The 19,981-nt window shown below is 43.5% G+C and overlaps 1 protein-coding gene across 3 annotated transcripts in view; it reads right to left on the bottom strand.

Moving 5' to 3' along the window:
• Positions 1-7,175: 7,175 nt before the first annotated feature.
• Positions 7,176-19,981, bottom strand: part of MPPED2 (metallophosphoesterase domain containing 2) — a 590,399-nt gene continuing 577,593 nt past the window's right edge. For all 3 annotated transcript variants that reach the window (XM_085648294.1, XM_085648293.1, XM_085648295.1), the window contains exon 7: positions 7,176-8,431. In XM_085648294.1, the coding sequence (XP_085504420.1) occupies positions 8,313-8,431 (119 nt within the window). In that variant the 3' untranslated portion in view covers positions 7,176-8,312. The remainder of the gene's footprint in view (positions 8,432-19,981) is intronic.

The following is a 19,981-nucleotide window of genomic DNA, read 5'->3' as shown; positions in this document are numbered from 1 at the left end:
CAAACCTAAGAAATTGCCAAAAAAAACACATTTTCCCCACATTTCTGTGGTGGAAAGTTCTGGAATCTGCGTGGATCCACAAATTTCCACCCACCCCGTGTTCCCCAAAGTCTTCCGATAAAAATGGTACCTCACTTGTGTGGGTCGGCCTAGTGCCCGTGACAAGAAACGGCGCAAAACGCATCGTGGACACACCTCAATTTTGCAGTGAAAAATGAACCTTTTTTGGCAAAGTGCCTAGATGTAGTTTTAGAACCCTAGCTCTGCCAGCACCTAGAAAAAACCTACCAAACCCACACATTTCTGAAAACTAGACACCCGGGGAATTCCATGGAGGTATGGCTTGCGTGGATCCCCCAACGTTTCCTTACCCAGAATGCCCTGCAAACCTCAAATTTAGCCCAAAAATTCACCTTTTACACACATTTTTGTGTGGGAAAGTTGTGGCATCACTGGGCTGACACAAATTTCCTACCACCCAGCATTCCCCCGTGTCTCCCGATAAAAACGGTGCCTCACTCGTGTGGGAGGCCCAAGTACCCGCGACAGGCAAGGGCCCACAACGTATTTAGGCGACATGAAAATTGCCTACCTCAAAACGACCTGGTTTTGCAAAGGGGGGTCACCTGGGTTTTTGGCCCGGTGCTCGGTGGCCACCTAGGGGAACCTACCAAACCCACACATTTCTGAAAACTAGACACCCGGGGGATTCCAGAGAGGTATGGTTTGAGTGGATCCCCCAACGTTTCCTTACCTTTTTCACACATTTTTGTGTGGGAAAGTTGTGGCATCACCGGGCTGACACAAATTTCCTACCACCCAGCGTTCCCCCGGGTCTCCCGATAAAAACGGTGCCTCACTCGTGTGGGAGGCCCAAGTACCCGCGACAGGCAAGGGTCCAAAACGTAGTGCGCCTCAACAGGCAGGGGTCCTAAACGTAGTGCGCCTCACTAAGTTTTGGGCCATTGCCCGTGGCGGGTACTTGGGCCTCCCACACGAGTGATTCACCGTTTTTATCGGGAGACACGGGGGAACGCTGGGTGGTAGGAATTATGTGTCAGCCCGGTGATGCCACAACTTTCCCACACAAAAATGTGTGAAAAAGTAGACTTTTTCAGCTAAATTTGAGGTTTGCAGGGCATTCTGGGTAAGGAAACGTTGGGGGATCCGTGCAAGCCATACCTCCCTGGAATCCCCCGGGTGTCTAGTTTTCAGAAATGTGTGGGTTTGGTAGGTTCCCCTAGGTGACCGCCGAGCGCCGGGCCAAAAACCCGGGTGACCCCCTTGCAAAACCAGGTCGTTTTGAGGTAGGCAATTTTCATGTCGCCTCACTACGTTGTGGGCCCTTGCCTGTCGTGGGTACTTGGGCCTCCCACACGAGTGAGGCACCGTTTTTATCGGGAGACCAGTGGGAACGCTGGGTGGTAGGAAATTTGTGTCAGCCCGGTGATGCCACAACTTTCCCACACAAAAATGTGCGAAAAAGGTGATTTTTTCAGCTAAATTTGAGGTTTGCAGGGCATTCTGGGTAAGGAAACGTTGGGGGATCCACGCAAACCATACCTCCCAGGAATCCCCCGTGTGTCTAGTTTTCAGAAATGTGTGGGTTTGGTACGTTCCGCTAGGTGGCCGCCGAGCACCGGGCCAAAAACCCAGGTGACCCCCCTTGCAAAACCAGGTTGTTTTGTGATAGGTAATTTTGATGTCTCCTCAATAGGTTTTGGGCCCTTGCCTGACGCGGGTACTTGGGCCTCCCACACAAGTGAGGTACCATTTTTCTCTGAAGACTTTGGGGAACGCAGGGTGGGTGGAATTGTGTGGACCCACGCAGATTCCAGAACTTTCCACCACAGAAATGTGAGGAAAATGTGTTATTTTGGACACATTTTTAGGTTCGCAATGGATTCTGGGTAACAGAACCTGGTGAGAGCCAGTGAAGTCACCCCATCCAGGATTCCCCTCGGTGTCTAGTTTTAAAGAATGTACAGGTTTGCTAGGTTTGCCTACGTGCCAACTGCGCTAGGGCCCAAAATCCACAGGTATGCACATTGCTAAAAAAAATCCGGAGCCCAGTGGCCTTTCTGCCGCCCTGGGGGGGAATCGGGGAAGGGGGTTTCATCCTGATATGCCCCTAAAGGGGCTGAAAGACTGTCTATTTTTTGTGGGGGTGGGGACACTGGTATGACCACGCATAAAAAAAGCCTGCGTACTCGCTGGCGCCTAGTGGGCTTTCTGCCCCCCCCCCCCCCCAGGTGGCAGATCAGGGGCCACTGCCACCATCTGCCCTCCCGGGGGGGCAGAAAGACTGGAATTTCTCTGGGGTTGGGGTATTGTCATGCCCATTTTGGGGAGCCCCTACCCCATCACTAATAAAACAAAAAAGTCCATGGTTTCTAGTGGGCATTCTGCGCCCCCAGGGGGGGCCAGATTGGGGGCTACAGCTCCCATCTGCCTCCTGGGGGGCAGAAAGACTGTCATTTTTGTGGAGGGGAGGGTGGGGGCATTGGCGTGCCCGTTTCGAGCAGCCCACACCCTAAACACAATTGCGCAAAAAATCCCTGGTGTTTAGTGGGCTTTCTGCCCCCCAATGCCCCATCTGCCCCCCTGGGGGGGGGCAGAAAGACTGTAATAATTGGGGGGTGGGGTGGCGGCAAGGGCCAGCCCGTTTTGGGCAGCCCCCACCCCTATTTTCTTTTTGTTTTTTACAATTCCCTGGTGTCTAGTGGTCTTTTTGTCCCCCGGGGGGCAGATTGGGGGCCAATGCCCCAGGGGGGGCAGAAAGGCTGTAATGGTGGCGGGTGGGTGGGGGCATTGGCGTGCCCGTTTTGGGCAGCCCCCACCCTAAAAAAACTGAAAACAAATCCCTGGTGTATAGTGGGCTTTCTGCCCCCCCGAAGGGGCAGATTAGGGGCCAATGCCCCATCTGCCCCCCGGGGGGGCAGAAAGACTGTGATAATTTGGGGTGGGGGCATGGGCCTGCCCGTTTTGGGCAGCCCCCACCCCTATTTTTTTGGGGGGGAAAATTCCCTGGTGTCTAGTGGGCTTTTTGCCCCCCCCCAGGGGGGGCAAAAAGACTAAATAATGCCCACATTTTTTGGGGGGAGCAAAGGCCCTTGCCCAAGGGGCCGCTCCCCCCTCCCTGGTGTCTAGTAGGTGGATCCATGCTTGGGGATCGCCCTCCTGTAGCGATCCCCAAGCAGGGATCCACTGGGGAGGGGTACCATTGGAAAGGGAAGATTCTCCCCTTTCCAAAAATACCTCTCCCATCTTTCTACGTGCACGCCGATCGTCATTACAGTGAAAGGGGGGGGGGGGGCCTCGGGAGCTGGGGAAGCTCTTCCCCAGCTCTCGAGGCTATTTTGCATCAAAGGGAATCCCTCTGGTGCCCGCACCAGAGGGATTCCCCAGGGAATGCCTCATGACGAGCTGGACTCGTCATGGGCAAAGCACGACTGTGCTCCATGACGAGTCCAGCTCGTCATGGGCATACAAGGGGTTAAAGCATTCCACTTTATCTGCAGTTAAAGTAGACTTCTTTCCGATGACATGGATTTACAAGATTTTTTGTTGGGTTCTAGGTCACCACGTTCTAAATGGTTCACATATGCCACTTACAATGAACTTTGGAAAATATCTCAGCAAGAAGCTGCTGAACGCTTAAAACAAATTGACATGGTTAATTTGGAGAAAGCATCGACAGTTGTAGATAATTGCATGACTACATTGTCGACTCACATTTATTCTTTGAATAATATTGTATCATCTGCATTCAATAAAATACAAAATGAAACATCCCTTCTCCGGCATTCAAATGAGATCTATTATGCAACTGAGTTGCACCTTGCAGATGTGTGTCATGGAAATAGCTAAATGCAACAGAATATTTGTGCCTTATTTAACACACACATAAAGACTGATGGCAAAGAGAGATGCAACTTACACAATGCTGAACATAGAGCATTTATGAAAATTGTCTCTCACAGTAGCCAAGACACCATCTGCTGTATGGTTGATCCATGGGTTTATTACATTACCTATATCAACTTTTCAGTTTACATCTTGTCTGAAACACTTTCAAGTAGGCAGATATGAAGCTTTAGGGGAGAGTTTTGTTCACGAAACTTGGGTTTTACCCTCCAATTTCAAATGTTTGAGTGGGGAAATTGAAGTTTCATTAGCAGAAATGAATGTGAAACTTAGTTCACTCATTAAATTAGCTTGTAAATAGGTTGCACTTCATGGGGCATGCCATGCATCCATGGCCAATTTGGTGTGTCATCTGAAGGGTGTCCCAGTCTCCTTAATTCGGCTAGTGTTCAGATTGCGTACAAATGGAAGCTATTTGATACTGAATGACCAAGGTTGTTATGGGATGAAGCTGGGAGTGCTATATGTGGTGATGGATTCCAGGGTCGTGACTTGTTGTAGTAATGTGTTATTTCTACCCACACATGCAATTGGTTCAATCTACAGATATGGATCTGCCAGTACGTCCATTAAGACTCACCTTCAGTGCTGTCCAATGAGACTGTAATTGCTGCAGAATGCTTACTTTAAGCTATTATCTCCAGCCAGCATGGCTCCTTCAGCTCATGAATTCCTAGAATCTACCTCTCCTACTGCGGTTACACTACACCATCAGCATCTACTGTTTGGGCTGAATATAACCAGGTTTGTTGCCTGGAATTTGCTCTTAAGGTGACTGTGGATGCAGGCTCCTTCCTGGACCCGACGGACACTCAGAGCATGGGAAACATTTCAGGATCCTCCTAGATATTTAATTCAGTCCCTTGTTCTTAAATCAATTTGACCTCTAATGGTTTTTAGTATTTGCATGTTTTTAATTGTCATTTGTTATGGCTTTCATATGCTTTTTTTATTAAAGTATATTTTATTAGCATTTAATTAACATTTTAGGCTAGCTATTATGCTTTTAGCTCAGCCTTTCTTCAGCCAAGTGAAGGGTGTTGTGAGGTGCTGGGAAAGGTACAACAGGTCCAGAACAGAGTCTCCATTTAAGTAGCATGTTTTAGCTGGACTTCGTTTTCTAAAGGTGATGTTTGTACCTGTTTTACACTTACACCATAATGTACTGAGAAACTGTTATACATGCAGTTCATATCTTAGCCAGCATTATCATGTTATTTGTACACTCTGTTCAAGGCTAGGCACATAGAATGCGATGCCCTTGTATTTGGTTGCCCAGTTGGAGACAGCTCTATGACTCCAGACAGAACATCGCATCAGCTCTGCATCTTTAACACAGTGCTATTAGAACAGTGATTTAGTTATATAAAAGGCCTCTGTGCTACAGTCGGTAGAGGAGCACTTCTGCTGGGAATGTAATGGAACACGACGCACTGTGAATGAGATGCAGCCCTGTGGACTCTTACCTCTATCCTGCAAAGGACAATAACTTTTTCTGCACAGGCCGATTTCCTGACACATCCTACTTGGGTAAGGGGGTTAGGTTATCTCAATGGATCTGGCAAAGAATACTCCCCCTATGCTCTCAATAGTATAGATAGTGTTAGGTAGGAGTATGGTTGAACTGTTCATCTTCTTCACCATTCTTGTAATGCTAGATACAATGCTTTGTTTCTTCTGCCTAATAGTTGCAGTTCACTCTTTCTAAACAACAATACAATTTTCAATAAATGTTTGAAAAGTCATAGTCAGACATTTCTTATGTTTTACCTTGGGCATGCAAAAATCATCAATGAAACGTTAGATCTGTTTCCAAGATTTCCTTGGGGAATAAAGAGTGGTCATGTTTAAGGTTGCTGATACCATCTGGTACCCTGAAAAGGTTAGTAGTTCAGAAGGGGCACTGTGAGCTAGCTAGGAACCAGGCCAAGATTTTCTGATAGTACGTGTGAACGGAGTTCCAATATTCTGAAGCTTATGTTGTCCACTTAATTCATAGGAACCATATAACATCATTTCTTGTCCTCTGTATCAACTATTTAAACATTACAGCAGTCTTCATTCTACTAAGTTGGTTCAGCAATGTTGCTGTTTGATTTTTTGACTGTAATGTTGTTTTGCTGCTGCTAAAATATTTTATACGCTTTTCTGTGAGGTAGGCCTCTCACTTGAGCCACACAATACCAGAGACAGGTCAATGATTCAATTTTAAAATTCCTTTTCTCAAGCATGGAGTAAATAGCTTTGGGAAAGTTTATGCACGCTTTTTATCCTAGCCAATATACTGAACATTTACAATAATCAATTGAAAATAATAGCATATCACATTATTCTTAATTGTTTTTCATTAAAATACACCTCGAATTGCCCAAATTCTTAAGTGTACATTGGTGTATGGTGACAATAAAATAGGTTCTTACCATTCTGGTGCTACTTTAAAGTACTTATAGAGATTGCAATTGGGTTTTACTTGGAAAGTCGAATAGCTGTGCTGCTACCCGCATAAGAAAAGCTTTTAGTAAAAGATATACCTGTTAGATAAGAAGGCCAGCTTTTTTATCGTATCATTTGATTGTGGATTTCCTTAGCTAATTAATAAAGGAATATAAAGGACCTTAAGGGTCTATCCACTAAAAAAAAAAATTTCAGAACGTCTGTTTGGTTAGTGGTGACTAGTTGGACTTTGACACCTACCGTGAAATCGCTCACTGGATGTCCTCATGAATGACCAAGAACTTGGAGACTGGCCGTGTGCCTGATATGTACCCAAGACAACATTTTAATAGTAATGTCAAGTAATTATTCAAAACATAAAATACTGGGGAGCTTCAATGACAGCACTCGCAAGAAAACACCACACAGAATGTTTTCAGTAATCTCCTTTGGAAAATTCCTCATAGACGCATACACACTGAATCAGCCTAGAAGTGCCAAAGTTTACTGCATAATCAATTATTGTTCACAGTAGTCAGAACACTATAGCATGAACTTTAACTGCCATAAACTCAGTTCACATTGAATTATAGTGTCTGTAGCTGAAATCTCCAGTTTCTGAAAGCTGACAAAAGATAGATGGCCGTTTGATGGAAGGAAAAGTCCACTGAGTGCTTTATCGACCAACTGCCATACGGTGAACAACGGCAATAAAAATTCATGGAAAATTAGAAAAGGTGTCAATTATTCTAATCACCTCTCGCGGGGCTAATAACGTTGCACACAAATGCCAAGAACCAGACATGCCACGTTAGTTAAAAAGTCTGCAATTTTATTTGCATATAAAGGCCGCTAGATATATATCACAATAAGATTAAGGAATCAAACGCTTTTCTAAAATCCATTAACAATATGACGAAAAACATAACGAAGCAAAATAGCATTTACAGTGCTGGGACAGAAATAACTAGCTGCAAAATCATTTTGTGCTAGAAGATTGCATTTACACACAGTGCAAAATAAAAATGAAAAAAATACATATGTAAAAAGTTTGAAATACAAAGGACAATAGAGCCTTAAATTCGACTTGATTGTTTTCGTTTCATTCTTTACATGCTAGAAACCGCACACAGATAGCTCAAGCTCTTCACGGCTTCAAACTATTGGAAATATCTTGCATCCTTCATAATTTAGGTGAGATGTACAGCATCTACACTTCCAATAAGCTGTCCCCCGTGTCTTGCAACAATGCACAAAAAATACATATTATATATATTTATATAAATTCATATTTAAAAAGTTTGCATTTACACGCTGTAATGCATGACACATTTGCTTTTTAAATTTGTCCAGCATTGTACTCAGTAAAGCTAAAATAATTTATAAAAAAAGATATCACAAAAATGACACATAATGTGAAAGAAAAGACACTTAAAATGAGGCAATAAGTTCCACCCTTATAAAGTTTGTTTTATCACTGAAAGAAACATTTCAAAATGAAATATATACTACACATAAAAAATTAACAATTACAAAACAAGGTAACAGTTGTGCAAATGTGGGTAGTTTTTGTAATGCTACCTGCATTTTTAGCATTATATGTACATTTTATGTTTGTATGTATATTAGCTCACTTCATGAAAGAAAGCTTGGCTGTCCTTTACAGACCACTAACAATTTACAATGGCGATTATATTTCTGTTAACAAAAATGTTATTTTTTTACAACTTCCAAATGCTTTCTTTACCTTTTCATTTAATGGATGATGCATTTTTTAAAGCACAACTTCTAAAATGCTGGTTCCAGGATATAAAATATGAAAGAAGCAAAGTAACACCGATTTTGGAAATAAACACGTACAATAAAAAGAATGTAAGTTTATGATTAGAAAATTGGCAGTTTAATGACTCACCCCACCCACCCCGCCCACCTTTTCTGGCAGCATTAGTGCTTCATGAACCTTGAGGGTTTGGAAGGTCAAAAATAATAGGTGGGTTGGTTGGCTGGAAGCTGACAGTACACGTAGAAGCATTGATGTAAGTTGTGTAGCCGTCCGTCATAAGACCGTAACCTGTGAGCAGAAAACAACACATTTACTGTAAAGTAAAAAGAAAATTACAAATGACAATCATAGAAAGACTGGATATAGTGGCAGTCTGTCTGCTATAACATACAACATGTATCATTTGACTAGAAACCTTCTGCAAAATCAGTAATAACTCTTCTGTGGTGCTAGTCCATTGAGAATGGTGATGTTCCGATGACTTGCAAAGATGAAAAACCCACAAAAATAAAAGACAAAATCTCAGAAAATAAAAGTAATTTCTAGCAAACGTTCACTGGGCATATCACGGCTCAAAACTGTACATTGAGGCCACTGATGTTGTGCATAAAATTCATCCTGATATGCCTTGGCTTTGGTCCCAGTGAATTATCAACCAACAACAACAAAACGGCAAGCAGGCCCAAAGCAAGGGGAAATGCAGTTTTCCGAGAAGTTGCACATAGAGAAGCAATTATACTGTATGCAGGGACAGTGCTCGAATTAACAAAAGGCTTGATAATTATGATGACTGAAAGAGACTTTTGTGGTCACTCAGGTGTCCGTCATCTTGGGAATATTTCCTGTGAGGATGATAAAAATGCCCAAAATGCTGCTGGATGAGGGGTGATGTTCTATAGGCTACAATGAAACAACATATGATGTTCAAGTTTCCTTTACTGCCTGCCTCTTCATCCTGCTAAAAGAAGGCAAACACAAGAAACTACAGGATGGAGAAGCAATAGTTTAACAGTACTCCAAACCTTGTGAGCTGTCTTTCAAGCACTCAGGGAACTACTGTGGGGACTGAGACATCTGAATATAAACAGCATATTTGTTACCCTCAATAAAATTAGTTCAAACTAAAATGACTGAACAAACATCAATCCATGTATTCATTTTGAAGGTACCTCATTCAGCGATATGACACCGAGACGTTTTCACCTTAGTGTAGGGAACTACACATTGGAAGAAACTTCTGCCGCATTATGAAATGATTTGAACTGCCAGGCAGGGGCTTCTGTTTAAGGCATGTCCTCGTCAGCTTTACACCAAACTGCTATGCCAGTGGACAGGCGGGGACTGATTTGTCTGGGAGGGTTTCCCATACAGAAAAAGTGCAGGCTTCTCACCTTGTCAGATCTTTATATGAAAACAGAATTATGGAACCAACACTTCAAAGGCCTAGTGCAGTTGTTCTTAATCCGTGTTCCATGGACCCCTGGGATCCCTTATACCTACTCAGCAGGGCTGATGACTGCTTATATAATTAATCAAAATTAGCATACTAATAAATTATACATACATAAAAAAAGCAAAATTGAATATTATAAAACGCTCTGTCAATGCAAAGGCATTTGAAATTGTATGCTAAAAAGTAAGTTTGTTTCATTATCTTGATTTGTGGGAGTAGTGCAAATGCAGCAAACACAATCTAGAAGAGAGACTGGTGGCCTCAAATGAACCCCTGGTGAGCACCAACAAAAGAGAGCGCATGCATTAAAGCAAAAAATACAAAGGGCCTGATTACGAGTTTGCCGGTACAGGCGCGGGACAGCACGCCAATTCCTTCACCGCCAAACTCGACTGCTGGTCAGATTAGGCGTTTTCTCCTGGTCTGGTGGGCGGTCCTTTGGCATACCCACGGCAGCACCGCAATGGGAACGTCAAAGCCCTTTCCTGCACTGCATGGACTATGAAGTCCATGCCGTGCAGGAAAGGAGGTGCATGCACACAGGGGGGGAACACCATGTGCCCCCCTGCCTGCATCCCTGTGGGTCATGAGGCACGAGGGGGCCCTGTGGGACCCCCTTTGTTTCCTCACCGCCACCCTAACAAATGTGGTCTCACCATTGTGGTTAGGCATCACAGTGAGGAAACTCGTACTATGCTTGGCATTGCTGCAGCAGCATGCCAAGCATATTGCTGCCTCAAGACCTCCGCACCAGTGCCAGGGATTGGTCCGCTGAACTCATAATCAGGCACAAAGTTACTTTGCAGAGCACTTCATCTTTCAGAAATAAAAGTACATTTTGAAAAGCTCCAACCTTCCCATTAAAATAACATTTATATTTTATGCATTTTTTATATTTGTGAACTAAATTGTATATTTCAACATATCTATATTTGTTCGATGTATTCTTGTTTCTGTATTGTTTGAGTTTTAAGTCGTACAAAATTGCTAAGGCGGGGGTACTTGGCTTTCAGTAGTGATTCATTGGAACCCTAATTTGGTGGTATATCATGTCATGTTTTTAATATGTCTGGGTATGAATGCGATAGAGTGCATGTAGTGAAGCAGACACGAGTATGGATGTGATTTTTTAACTTTCGAGGAGTTTTGGGGTTTCTGTCACTATTGTTTAGTATATAAATTGTTCATACGTCTACATCTCCTTTTAATGTACTGAATTGGGAGATGCTAAGACATTCACAATATGGAATATGTTGTGGTACGACAAATGGCTGCAACAGATCTTTTAGAAACATGCTGCAGCGTTTTCCTAGGAACCCCACTCTTACTGGCCTGGATCCAAAGAGGCCCTGGAGGAGCCCTTTATTTGTAGAGTGAGAACACCAAAATAGTTGGAGGCATTTAATTGGCAATTACATTTCCATGTCTCTTACTAAATATTACATAATGGATATACAGCATCATACAGCCTTTAACACAATGATGTAGAATAGATAATATTTAAACTACATAGGTCTGTTTTTTTTTTATTGAATCTGTTTTATTGGTTTTCGATTAATAAAACTAACACATACAGTGTAAATCACATTTTGTATCAGCTATTAAAGGATGGATACAGTGGTGAGCGGTGTACATTGATGCAAATACAACCAGGACATGTTTGCGCTTCCAAGAACAGTAGTCGAGTGCACATGCCCGGCTTAAATATGTATCACAGATTAACTTCGGGGTGCAGTCAGCGGTCACTTAGCATCCAAGTTCAGCTTGTTAGTGATTTCAGTGAGTGTCCCTTATGTGGTGGTCTGCGAACTGCGGCGGCAGGTAGGAATGAACAGGGACAAAGTAAAACATAACAGGGGTTGTGTGTCAGACTGGAGCTCGTCCTGGTCCCCCGTATCTACGCTCCTCCTATGTGTGTCATGCTAGGCTATTGGGGTGCATGCTCTGGGACCAGCACTAAGCTTTGCATGAGCGCACCCACCAGTCATACACTCTCGTCTGGGGTCCATTTAGGCCCCTCAGACCTCCCCAGGCGTATGTTCTACGGTGTAGTGTCATTGGACACTGGCGTGCCTATCTCAGTGATATGAACGTTGTGTAGCTCGGCTAATATTGTGTCCCAGCTTGGAGCAAGTGGGGTATTACGGATCCCTAATATGTCTTCTCGGTGTATCGCTATACTCTCCGCCCATATCAATAAGGAATGCTCCCAAGCCAGTGCATGTAGGGGCTCAGGGGTCTTCCATCTCCTAGTGATCAGCCGCTTAGCTACTGCCAGTCCTAAGTCTAGAAAGTGAGATGTCACTTTGTTTTTTACTTCTCCTATAAAGGTGTAGGATGTAAATCTCCCACTCAAAAGGAATGAAGCGATCCATACATCGTCTGGAGGGTGTGCCACTATATTCGAAGACAGGGGCATCCCCACAACAACAAGGCGACAGCGAGGGCAGGCGGCATCAACTCGATGGAAATATCTGTTGATTTTGGTTGAGATATGCTCTCTGTGTGATGTAGTATTGTATGTGGCGATGGAGCATATTTTGGAGGATGCGCGTGGGACCTTCTAAGACAGCAGCCCATTTGGGGTCCGCAAATGAACGGTCTAGGTCTCCCTCCCATTGGAGCCTCAGTGGTGCTAGCGTGATTGTGGTGTGCTGCCTAAGGAAAACGGCAAACCACCTGGTGAGGTGCTCACCACGTCCTATCATGCGCAAGTATTGGATCGTGAGGTGTGTTGGAGGTTTGTTAGTTATGTGCCCCATTCAGCAGTGAGTGCTACCAGGAGGGATTGAAGTAGCAGGAATTGGCCTGGGTGTAACCCGTCTTCTTTGACCGATGCGGCATATGGTAGTAGGACACCATCTGGGTACATGTCTCCTTTGTTCTGGATCCAGTCTCCCACCAGCTGCGCAGTTCAGTTGCTGAGGGTATGGCATGTCCACTGGGTTTGGCTCGGAGCATTAATGCTGACGAGTACAGTGTGGTGGAGCGGGTGATATATAAGCACCTGCTATAACATCTGTATGCCATATTGAGTAGCAAAGGCTCAGGTGTTTTTGATTTAACACATGGGTAAAATAGATGGGTCAGGGCGGCTAGAGAGCAGTGTGGTTGTGTGGTGGATGTATGACGTTACAACGCATACTTTTACAACGCATGCACTTACAACGCAATTTTTACAACGCAACATCCACTACAACGCATTCCATTACATCGCATGACACTACAACGCATTTTTAAAAACTACCTTTACAACGCATTCCATTACATCGCATACTACCTTTACAACGCATACCATTACAACGCATTATATTACATTGCATTTAAGGTAAGTGTTGGATAGTATAGGGGTAAAAATTACTATTCTCACTCCAGGGGGTGCAACAGTAGGGTAAGTGTTGGATAGTATAGGAGTAAAAATTACTATACTAACTCCAGGGGGTGCAACAGTAGGGTAAGTGTTGGATAGTGTAGGGGTAAAAATTACTATTCTAACTCCAGGGGGTGCACCAGTAGGGTAAGTGTTGGATAGTGTAGGGGTAAAAATTACTATTCTAACTTCAGGGGGTGCAACAGTAGGGTACGTGTTGGATAGTATAGGGGTAACAATTACTATACTAACTCCAGGGGGTGCAACAGTAGGGTAAGTGTTGGATAGTGTAGGGGTCAAAATTACTATTCTAACTCCAGGGGGTGCAACAGTAGGGTAAGTGTTGGATAGTATAGGGGTAAAAATTACTATTCTAACTCCAGGGGGTGCAACAGTAGGGTAAGTGTTGGATAGTATAGGGGTAAAAATTACTATTCTAACTCCAGGGGGTGCAACAGTAGGGTAAGTGTTGGATAGTGTAGGGGTAAAAATTACTATTCTAACTCCAGGGGGTGCATACTTACCTTAAATGCAATGTAATATTATGCGTTGTAATGGTGTGCGTTGTAAAGGTAGTATGCGATGTAATGGAATGCGTTGTAAAGGTAGTTTTTAAAAATGCGTTGTAGTGTCATGCGATGTAATGGATTGCGTTGTAGTGGATGTTGCGTTGTAAAAAATGTGTTGTAAGTGTAGTGCGTTGTAAAAGTTGCGTTGTAAAGGTTGTTCCCCTGTGTGGTTGCTGTATTGCAGAGTTGGTGTTCAGCTAGCCATCTGGCCACCCACTGCAGCTGCGCCACCAAATAATATTGTTCCATGTTTGGCGCTGCTAGACCTCCTTGATCTCTAGGCAGATAAAGCTTTTGATAGCTACCCAGTGACGATTGTTACCCAAATAAGGTCTCTGATTATCTTTTCTATGGTGTAAATGAACAATGGAGAGATGTATAAGGGCTATAATTTGCAAAGTAGTATAGGAGTCGTGGTAGGATCACCATTTTAGTGAGGGCCACCCAGCCTGTCACTGATAGTGGAAGTGTGCCCCAGAAGGATACTTGAGAGCAGATGGCAGCCAACGCTCTGCCTAAGTTGCTGTCTAGTAGGTCTGCCTGTTGTTGGTAAATACGCATGCCTAGGTAGCGAAAGGTATCAGCTTAAACTGCACACGTACTCCATTGAGTATATATATCGGGTCCCGACATACAACAGTGAAGGGATACAAGCAGGACTTGGCCGCGTTGACCTTCAGTCCCAATGAGGCCAGAAAATCTCTCAAGATGCACGCTAGTGGTGTGGGGGTTCGATCGGAAGTCCCTGATGTACACCATGATATCATCCGCATATAGGGAGAATGTGTGTACTCCAACTCCGAGCGGGATACCCCCAACCACTTCCGTACGGATGGCCTCTGCCAAGGGTTCTATGGCTAGAGAGAAAACAAGAGGGGATAACGGACATCCTTGCCTGGTTCTCCGTCCCACCACAACTGGCTCTGATATATATGGGCTCGTCCTCACCTGTACCGTCAGCTCTCTGTACAGCAATTTAACCATGCCGGTAATGTATTTGTCAAGACCATAGTTAGCTAGCGCAGCAAACAAAAATTCCCACTCCAGGGAATCAAAGGCTTTCTCTAGGTCTTATATTGAACATACAGAGTGTGGCCAGTGGTGTGCTGCATATATAGCGCCTCTGAAGAAGCACCTCTGATTTAAGGAGGTGCTCCGTGAGGGTACAAACCCATTTTGATCAGTATGGACTAGGGTAGGGACTACAGGAGCTAACCTGTCAGCTAGACTTTTCACCAGTATCTTGAAGTCTACATTCAGGATGGCTAATGGCCTGTAGAAGCCCAGGTCAGTGGGGTCCCTGTGGGGTTTCAATAGAGACACTAGTCTTGCCTCACACATCAATAGAGGGAGTTTTGACTCTTCTACGGCCGTGTTGTTGAGGACGTGTAGGTGTGGGGTCAGTGTCGTGGAGTATGATTTATAATATTCAGCAGGGAGCCAGTCCAGTCTGGGGGTCTTACCTGTCGCTAAAGCTGTGATAGGGTCCCGGATTTCCTCATGGGTGATTGGATCGTCATGCGTTGTTCTGGTGTTATCTTAGGGAGGTTCAATGATTTCAGAAAGCCATTCAATTGGTCTCTGTCACAGCGACTTGACGGTTTTTGTAATGTTTAGTGTCTCACCATTGCTGTGTGTATTTCACGTTGCCAGCATAACAGTGTCCCATGTCGTCACGGAGAACGTGTATGGGTTGGCGAGCCTGTTCCTGACGTAACAGCCATGCGAGCATTCGGCCCGATCTATCAGATGTTGCGTGTGCAGAGTGTGCTACATAATTGTGGCATCGAAGCCTTTCCAATAAATCTGTCTAGGTCGGCATTTTAATGCAAAATAGCACTGCAGGATGCTAATACTGTCACTGGTGATATAGTCTTGTAGTTCTTAAAAGCGGTTTCACTTAGAAAGACATAGGTTTGATTCCCAGATCCATTATGTTATGTACTGTTGAAGAAATAAGAACAACTCAAATTTACAATGAACAAGTACCCATGAATGTCCGATGTGTATAATCAATCAACCAAAGAAAACTTTATTCAGTTTTATGGGGAAAAAAACATAAAAGCAGGGCCCCATAAGATAAAACATCAGGCAAAATCCAATCACAATAAATACAGTTAAAAATTTACATGCAATATAAAAAGCATAAAAGCAATTCAAAATAGGTGGGCACAATTAATACAGTATATCTTTAAGAGGGGTTACCAGTCTCATAGGGTGCCTACTCACAGCTATTTCTCAACCTTACAGCAACTTTGAGAAAACTAAGTACGAAGTACGTTAAAAATGATATCTCCAGAGAACATACTGTAGACACATTAGGGCCAGTCGAACTTGTGAAAAATGTGCCCTTTTAAGAATACAAATGATATCTGCCTACCGGGGCATCACATAAAAATTACAAAACATGCTACAAAGCAAGGTATCTTGCTGAGACCTATTGTCGCAGCCGCAGGATGTAAGTTTGGGATCCCTATTCTTGCCACGTGGCAGGGGCGTAACACAGGCCCCCGAGCTGCAGGGGGCCCGCTCAGCACTGTACTCACACCGGAGAGCTCTGGATTAAATCTGGAGCGGGGGTCCCTCTGTGTACCTTGCAGGGGGGCCCCTTCAACTTAAGTTACCCCACTGCCACGTGGATAAGCTAGTAGATATGTCCAGCCAGAACCTAGTTAACAAAAAGCGATCGTACATACTTTTAACAAAGAGGTGGTATGGCTCTGTGATTGCCACAGTTTTCAACACAATGTGTCATCAGGCACAGGGCTTCGTTAGGACAATCTCTGCTGTAGCCATGAACCTCTGCCTAAAGAAATGTTCTCTTACACATGTGCGGTCTGCTGTATGTATCCCATCTGTGGAACTAAATAAGTCTTCCCTGCCTTAAGTCTGACGGGAGTCCCTTATGGAGTTAAGCCAAGCAATGTGAAGTGAGTCATCAAGGGACAAACAGTCCTTTAAAATCTCCTTACTTAGTTTAATCCTGGGAATTAACTATATATCCAGCCACAGAGAAAGAGGGCAAAAGGTCTTGACACCAGTAATGTAACCCACACCCAGTTCTTCATGCACCGGGAATGTAGGGATGCTTTGAGGGACATACAAGAAACATTTCAAAAATAATTTTCCGCTGTGTGTATTAATTCATATTGCATGGAAAGTTAAGGCTGATTGTACATTGAGAAAGGCATCTTTCATCAGTATGTACAAGTTCCTGTGCACCTGCCCTTTCATTGGTGCCAGAAAAAAATGGTAGAGTAGCGGGGTCATGCGTACGATGACTAGCAAAAGACTCCTTATAAAGCTAATATTTATTGTTTATAATGTACTTAATTGTATAATGTCATCAAACTCTACGGGAGCTCAATAGACACATGCAAAAAAAATTATATATATATATATATATTAAGCAGTCATGTGCTACGGAAACAAAGTAGACCACAATTCATGATGCACAGGCTCAGCCTTTGGAAGACATTTTGGGGCGAAGAATTCCATGATAGACTGGGTTCACAACACAGTCTCCCCTGTACTTTGGATTAACAGCATTTAGCACAACGTGGTATATTTCTGCATAACAAATGAGCCATTTACATTACTATGTCCCTGCCAACCCACCAGCATGTAACAATGGAGCCTGCAACTGTATTTGCACATGCATGCGTGGACACACATATGTGTGCAGAAGTGTCTGTGGTTAGCACACACACCCTCAGTGAGTAAGCATCTACAAGACTTAGCTACCTGCAATTAAGCTGCCCAACGGGTGACTTGGGCTGCATAGTATTGGCTAGGTCTGCAGTAAGCATCCAAAAGGTGCTGTTCCTGTGTCTTCTTTAATTGGCCTGGGGTTATTGGAGGACAACTGTCACCATTTTCATATACATTACATAAGAAAATGAGCTTCCAAAATGTATTTATTTCTCATTACAAAATGTTAAGTCCATAACATATTAAAGCTGAATACTGCAGCGATATTTGTTATTCACAGACTGTTGGCTCCTTTGTTTGACTTCATTTGCCTGAAAACTGCATTTGCATATTGTGCAATTACTGCAAAGTGTTACATTGTCTCAGCTGTGTTTTACCAATTAAGATTCTGCATTATAATGGAGGCTTTCAATCTGCTGCCTATTCAGACTACATCTCTCAAATACACTCTGTGGCTGTCAGTCTTTTATCATGAGAACTCTAATTTCTACCGCTGTACACTTCAACAAAACATGTTTTCTATTGTGCCAAATGCTCAACTCCACTTCACCTCGCCAAAACATTGAGGCCTTTTAAACACAGAAACACGTGTCATGGTTTCTGGTCTTAGCATATGGCTGTGTATCAGGAGAGAACTGCTCTTTGTGTGGCTGCCCCACAAACTGCTGGTCTGTGTGTATGCTATTTTTATCTGTAATGAGATAACTATGGGCCAGATGTACAAGTATTAGGAATACCAATTTCCTAATTGCGATTCTCTACGAATCACAATTCGGAAATCTGTATTCCTAAAGTAAAAAAATCTTTGAATTTCATTTAGGGATTACTTGCGGGACGGAAGAGGTGTGGCGCAGCAGCCAGGGTTACTGACACCGGAACACGGGGGCTCACGGTTCGATCCCCAGAGCAGGCGGCAGGTCAGCCCAGCACCATGTGACTCTGGGAAATAGCTTGCTTAATCTTCCCGATGGCCCCCAGCGCCTTGACACCTTCGGGTAATTGTTTGCGCTTTACAAATACTGGATTGTTTTTTAGTTTTTTTTAAAAAATCGACCTACCTCCTGAATATTAAGGCGGTAAGTCGCAGTTTGTGACCCATTTGGCATCACAACCGTCACAGGGATGGCTGCCTGTTGAGGTCAGCAGACACCATGTCTGTGATTGCTTTTTAATAAAGCAATCCTTTTTTTTTTTTTAAATGCAGGCCGTTTTCCTTTAAGGAAAACAGGATGCATTTAAAAAGAATAAATGAAACATTGAAGTTTCATTTTTCAATAGTAGGCAGTGGTCTGTGGCACCACTGCCTGCTCTTAAACAAATATTTTTATTTACATTATCAAAGGAGAAGGGGTCCCTTAGGTACACCTTCCCCTTTGCGAAAGGGTTATCACCAGCTGTCAACTGGTGGTAAATTATTACGGCTTTGCGACTGGAATTCGGTCGCAAAACTGTAATATATACCATACTGAATCAGTATTTGGAAGGGACGCCCTAAACACACCCCTTCCAAATATCGAATCACAAATGCAAAATGGAATTCAGTAATAAGTCACCGAATTGCATTTTGTACATCTGAAAAAGCATTTATCAAGTCGCAAATGGCCCAATTCTGTGAATCAGGATGTTTGCGACTGGAAAAATGCTTAGTACACCTATAGATTCTTCACTGGTAAGCTACAGATGGCACTTTAATGTGGGGCAAGTGGCCTTTGAAAGGTGGTATAACAGCTACAATGGTTCAGGAAATTAATTCATACAAAAAAAGAACAAAAAACACTGTCACTACATACAAATAAGTCTCAACAGTTAGGACAGAAAAGATAATGATGAAATGGTACCCACAACAGTTAGTTGAAAAATCATTTATTGCAAAATGTTAAGAAAAACATAAAGATACAACAATACAAAATGCAATATATAATTAGTGATCACAAAGTTACACAAAACAATCAATTACAAATACAATTCACAGTGTAAACAAAAGACAATGGCACAGGGAAAGAAATACAAAAATAAGTCTAATGACAGAAGCAAAAAGCAAAATCTTCTTTAATTTGCCGAAAGGTGGGGTCACACCAATGACTCAGACTGTATAGATATGACCATTGAGGGAGTGGGTATACAGGTCCATGTGGGCTCATTTGTCAGCTGAGCCATAGACAGGCCCAGTGCTTAATTTGTAAAATATGAAGCGCCAGGGCTCTGGCCAGGAGGCCACTGCAGCTTGCACCCCCCATCGCCCCAGTCATCGCTGCCAAAAAACTACTAACCATCTCTCCTGCATGTAAATGTGACAGTTCAGATTATTCCAGGTCGCCAAAGCTAAAGGAATGGCTGGGAGGCATGTCTGAGCAATTTTTTAATCTACATTGTTTTCCTGAACAACCGTTATACTGCTCATCTCTAAATTACAAGAGCAGCACCACCTTGTGGCAGACTGCCCTAAGTGTGGTGTTGACAATAAGGTGCTGGTGCCGAGACACGGAAACCAATTAAGTGCCGGTGCTCAGCACTGGAAAGCACCGGCTCAAATTAAGCACTGGACAGGCCACTGGAATTATGTTTCAGGGGAGAACCAAATTGTGCAGCAGGGTTGACTAAATTATGCAGCAAGGAAAGACAAATTATGGAGCATAACATCGCACATTTTGGGGAATTTGTACATGTTGTAATACTGTCTGGGCAAATATTTTACCTCATTAGGGCCAGTTCAAAAGCCATATACAGATATAGGA

Source organism: Triturus cristatus, chromosome 3_2, assembly GCF_964204655.1.
Source record: "Triturus cristatus chromosome 3_2, aTriCri1.1, whole genome shotgun sequence".
In the NCBI taxonomy this organism is placed as follows: domain Eukaryota; kingdom Metazoa; phylum Chordata; class Amphibia; order Caudata; family Salamandridae; genus Triturus; species Triturus cristatus.
The sequence above is the reverse complement of the archived record's forward strand: the minus strand, read 5'-3'. Positions and strand labels throughout refer to the sequence as shown.